Source organism: Bidens hawaiensis, unplaced genomic scaffold, assembly GCF_021521415.1.
Source record: "Bidens hawaiensis isolate Kalapana, Puna unplaced genomic scaffold, B.hawaiensis_p1.1 tig00036645_1, whole genome shotgun sequence".
NCBI classification, from domain to species: domain Eukaryota; kingdom Viridiplantae; phylum Streptophyta; class Magnoliopsida; order Asterales; family Asteraceae; genus Bidens; species Bidens hawaiensis.
This window is the reverse complement of record NW_027505416.1, coordinates 22821-26709: the sequence shown is the minus strand read 5'-3', so window position 1 is coordinate 26709 and position 3889 is coordinate 22821. Positions and strand designations below refer to the sequence as shown.

The window sequence follows — 3889 nt, the reverse complement described above, 5'->3', positions numbered from 1 at the left end:
GTCGCGTAGTGCTAGCTTAACTGTGAAAGTCACCGTTCGAAAAAAAATTAAAAATAAGATTAATGGTGTTGGACTACTTCCTACGCATTTACAACTAAATCTATTATTTATTTATTTATTTATTTATTTTGTGTTTTTTTGTTACGCATTTATCACGAAAATGTTAAATAAAATTGTGTATCTACTTTTTTTGTTAGAAATGTGTTGGAATATTTGCTATACATTTGCAACATAGTTGCTTTTGTCACTATATTGTCACAATTCGGTTGCAAGTTTAGGATTTTATTTTTTCGTTGGAAATAGAAACGTGTTGATAATTTTTATAGAAAATATTACTCTTTCCTAGTGGTGATTTTGTAGGATATCAGAGTGATTTGTGTTCACAAACAATATATAAAACACTAAAAAAAATTCATAGAAATCAAAAAAGGAACCAAAAGCATTTATTATTAAACAAATATTAATCAACCAATAGAAATTAAGTTTAATCTAGAAAATCAAAAGACCAGAATAAGGAACAATATTGAACAACAGAGGAAATGGTTTGGTTATACAATTTAATTTCTACACTAAGGTCCCTCTGTCTTCCATTTTATTCCGGACCATGGCTCAAACGTCTCTATATTTTATGTTATGCATGCCCTTGTCAGCTCACAACTCCAACAATTTAGTCCTAAATTTCACAACATAAAACACAAACTCAATTAGTAATATCTTAACACAAAATGTTTATTGGAGTAACCTGCCTGGTTAAGAGAGACGTACCTTATCCCCTGTACCCTTTGAGTCGTTTTGAGTACTTTCGGGTCCTTATTGGGTGCATTGGGGTCAGCCTTAGGGTCGTTCATAATAGGAAAAGAAATCATCTTCGCTAAGCCGCATGGTCCCTCTTCTTCCTTAACTCCTCGCTGTAGATGTATGTATCCCTTCTCTCCCCATGTTGGTCCCCACGAGTTTTTCACGGTCCAGAATTTAAGTCCCTGCTCATTCTCCCCATACCCAACAACTCCAACACCATGATCCGGCATGTTGCCGCAATCCCCGGTATAAACACCCTGTAAAGTAAGAATATGTCACTTTTGCATGGTATCAGAGCGTTATGTAACAAATTATATATGTCTATAAATGAATCATTATTTTTAATTTTCTTAAGTACCGTTGAATAGAACTGCAAATCATGGCCTACGAGTTGTATGCCGGTTGCTACAGGCTGGTGTGCGACTGCCTTCATTAGTTGCGTTTCTCCTTTACAATTCTGTCGACCATTAAGCTTCAGCGCGTCTTTGCCAATCTGGATTCGAAAACCAAATTATTTAATAAACTTCATTTAGTGCTGATACAAGGTTTGTGCGTACGTACCTTTGATTCGTTGCAGGTTTCTTTTTTGCCAACGTAAGGGTAACTCGCCTCTGTAGCTAGACCTCCATGCTTGATAATGTACGTGAATGCATTTTCCATCAGCCCTCCTTCACATCCTTGGTTAACATTATCACAGTCTACGAGTTGTTGTTCGGAAAATTTCACGAGGTTCCCTGTTCTGATAGCGTTTATTCCTTCTGCCGCAACCACCGCTGCAAACGCCCAGCAACTTCCTGTAAAAAACAAAACCTACGTTGGTTCAAGATAAAACTAATTACTTTTTATTAGTAATTTTTTGTATAGTGAGTTACCGCATCCGCCTTGGCCCTTGACATCAGTGACAGCGTTCTTCTCCTTCCAATCGATCGAAGGTGGGAGATTGGTTGCGTGTTCGTAAATGAAATCATGATTAGGGTCGGTACCAATATCGCCAGGTGCCATGAGGGCTTGAAAATGGCTAAGCTTTGAGTTAGCATACGTGGAAACAAACTCAAGGTTAGTCAAGTCAGCGAACTCGTTCACCGCCAACTTATACGGCTTGTCCTGCTTATTTGTTTCGTGAATCTTTTTGACGTTGTACCTGAACACATTGAACCGCTCTGGGGTTCGCATATCGATTTGGTGATGGTCCCTCCACCTGTCATACATCCCCCAAAACCCCTCCTCCGTTTCGAGTTCTGCCTCATCGTAATCGAAGCTCTCTACAACTCCTAAAACCAAAACAAGAAAAAATGAAAATGACAAAAACTTGTTGATTTCCATTATTATTCTGGTACTTTTGTAAGGGCATGAAACACGCCCACTCAACCTTGATGGATGTTAAGACATACCATGCATGCATATAAATAATGTGTGTTTTGGGTTTAAAAATAGAAAATAATATAACTGTTCTCAATTATTTAGGGCTGGAATGGGAAACTTGAGATCGAGTCAATGGTGTATTTGGATGGTGATTATGATGTGAACATGCATGTTGTTCGGTCATGAGTGTTCAATGGAGTAATTTATGGTTGATAACTTGATGTTCTAATGAAGAAAAAAGATTAGATTACATTACAAATCAAACTCGTTTTAGAATTTTTGAGATTTATTTAAAACATTTTATTATTAGCTTTCTTATAAGTAAAAATAGTATAGTTTTTTTTTTTGGTTATAATGTAAAACAGTAATTAATATCATAGAAACATCCAAACGATTTACAATGAAGTGGCAGGTAAGCGGGCAAAAAGCTGCGTTGCAACCCCTTTTGGATAGCAAACCCAATCGACCATGCTACATTACTTTTGTTTACACAAACCCACACCTAATCATAAGAAGGCAATTGGTTCTATTGATACTTTTGTGTGAATATTATATATTGTTAGGTGTTGACGGGCCTTGTCATGTATTGTCGGTTGTTGTGGCTATACAAACGCACAAAAGTTATAATGGGTTAGATTGGGTTTACGAATCCATGTTTGTGTATACTATTTGGCCTTGATGGGGCGGCCATGCCATGTGTTGGTGTGTGGGTTGTTTTGGCTACACAAACCCACATCGTGTCATAACAAATCTCATTACTGACCCTTGTGTGTACAGTATACACTGTTGACCTTGATGGTCTATGGCGTGTGTTGATAGGTTATTTGCCTACAAAAACCCACAAAGTGTCATAACGAGTTAATTTGAGCATAATGCTTCTTGTGTGCGGATACCATACATTGTTAGACCTTGATGGCCCTGTCACGTGTTGGTGGGTAGTTTTGACAACAAAAACTCACACTTGGTGATAATAGCCCAACTTGGGCATGCTAATCCTTATGAAAAAATTATACGATGTTTGGCCTTAAGTAGCTATTCAATGTGTTGGTAGGTTGTTTGGGCTACACAAATCCACAATGTGTCAAAACAAGTCAATTTATGGCTACTGATCCTTGTGTGAATGCTATATATTGCTGAACCTTATGGCTTGCCATGTGTTTTTGGGTAGTGTTCGTCACACAAACTCACACTTGCTGATAATAACCCAATTTGGGCAGACTGATCGTTGGATGTGTGTGTGAATTTCATACAGTGCCTTAATTTGTTTTTCCAAGTGTTGATAGGTTGTTTCGGCTACACAAACCTACATTTTGTCGAAACAAGTCAATATGATCCTACCGACCCTTGTGTGAATATTATATATTGTTGAACCTTTATCATGCTACTTGTTGGTTGTTGTTTTGGGTACACTTAAACCAACAATTAGTCATAACTAGTCTATTTGTGTTTTCATATTATGACAACTACATGAAGAAATAAGTTTTACTAGCTTGCATAGCTGTCAAATATAAAACATTTGTCAATATTATTTTGAATTTGCTACAGATTAAATTTTTTTTATTATATGGGCAGCCTTTTGTAATTAGATCTAACATAGTTATATATAAACCTTCTATTTCATAATGTACAAGTTTTCTAATGTATCAATTGGTAAATGGGTAAGAATTGTGTATCTTTGTTGCTACAACAAAGATAAGACCAATGATAATGAATGGACTGGTTAGGCTAA

At 36.6% G+C, this 3889-nt stretch overlaps 1 protein-coding gene across 1 annotated transcript; it reads right to left on the bottom strand.

Moving 5' to 3' along the window:
* Positions 1 to 704: 704 nt before the first annotated feature.
* Positions 705 to 2345, bottom strand: LOC143613066 (cysteine protease Amb a 11.0101-like). The gene is made up of 4 exons (XM_077086885.1): positions 1671 to 2345; positions 1360 to 1592; positions 1157 to 1291; positions 705 to 1055 (listed from the first exon to the last, which is right to left on the bottom strand). The coding sequence occupies exons 1-4, from the start codon at positions 2119 to 2121 to the stop codon at positions 705 to 707; spliced, it is 1170 nt and encodes a 389-aa protein (XP_076943000.1). The 5' UTR covers positions 2122 to 2345.
* Positions 2346 to 3889: the final 1544 nt, after the last annotated feature.

Excerpts from the sequence above, each read along its gene's own strand:
- LOC143613066 (XM_077086885.1), bottom strand. The coding sequence starts at position 2,121 with ATGGAAATCAACAAGTTTTTGTCATTTTCATTTTTTCTTGTTTTGGTT. Across the intron at positions 1,593-1,670 it reads CAAGGGCCAAGGCGGATGCG|GAAGTTGCTGGGCGTTTGCA; the intron begins GTAACTCACTAT and ends TGTTTTTTACAG. Across the intron at positions 1,292-1,359 it reads AAACCTGCAACGAATCAAAG|ATTGGCAAAGACGCGCTGAA; the intron begins GTACGTACGCAC and ends TTTCGAATCCAG.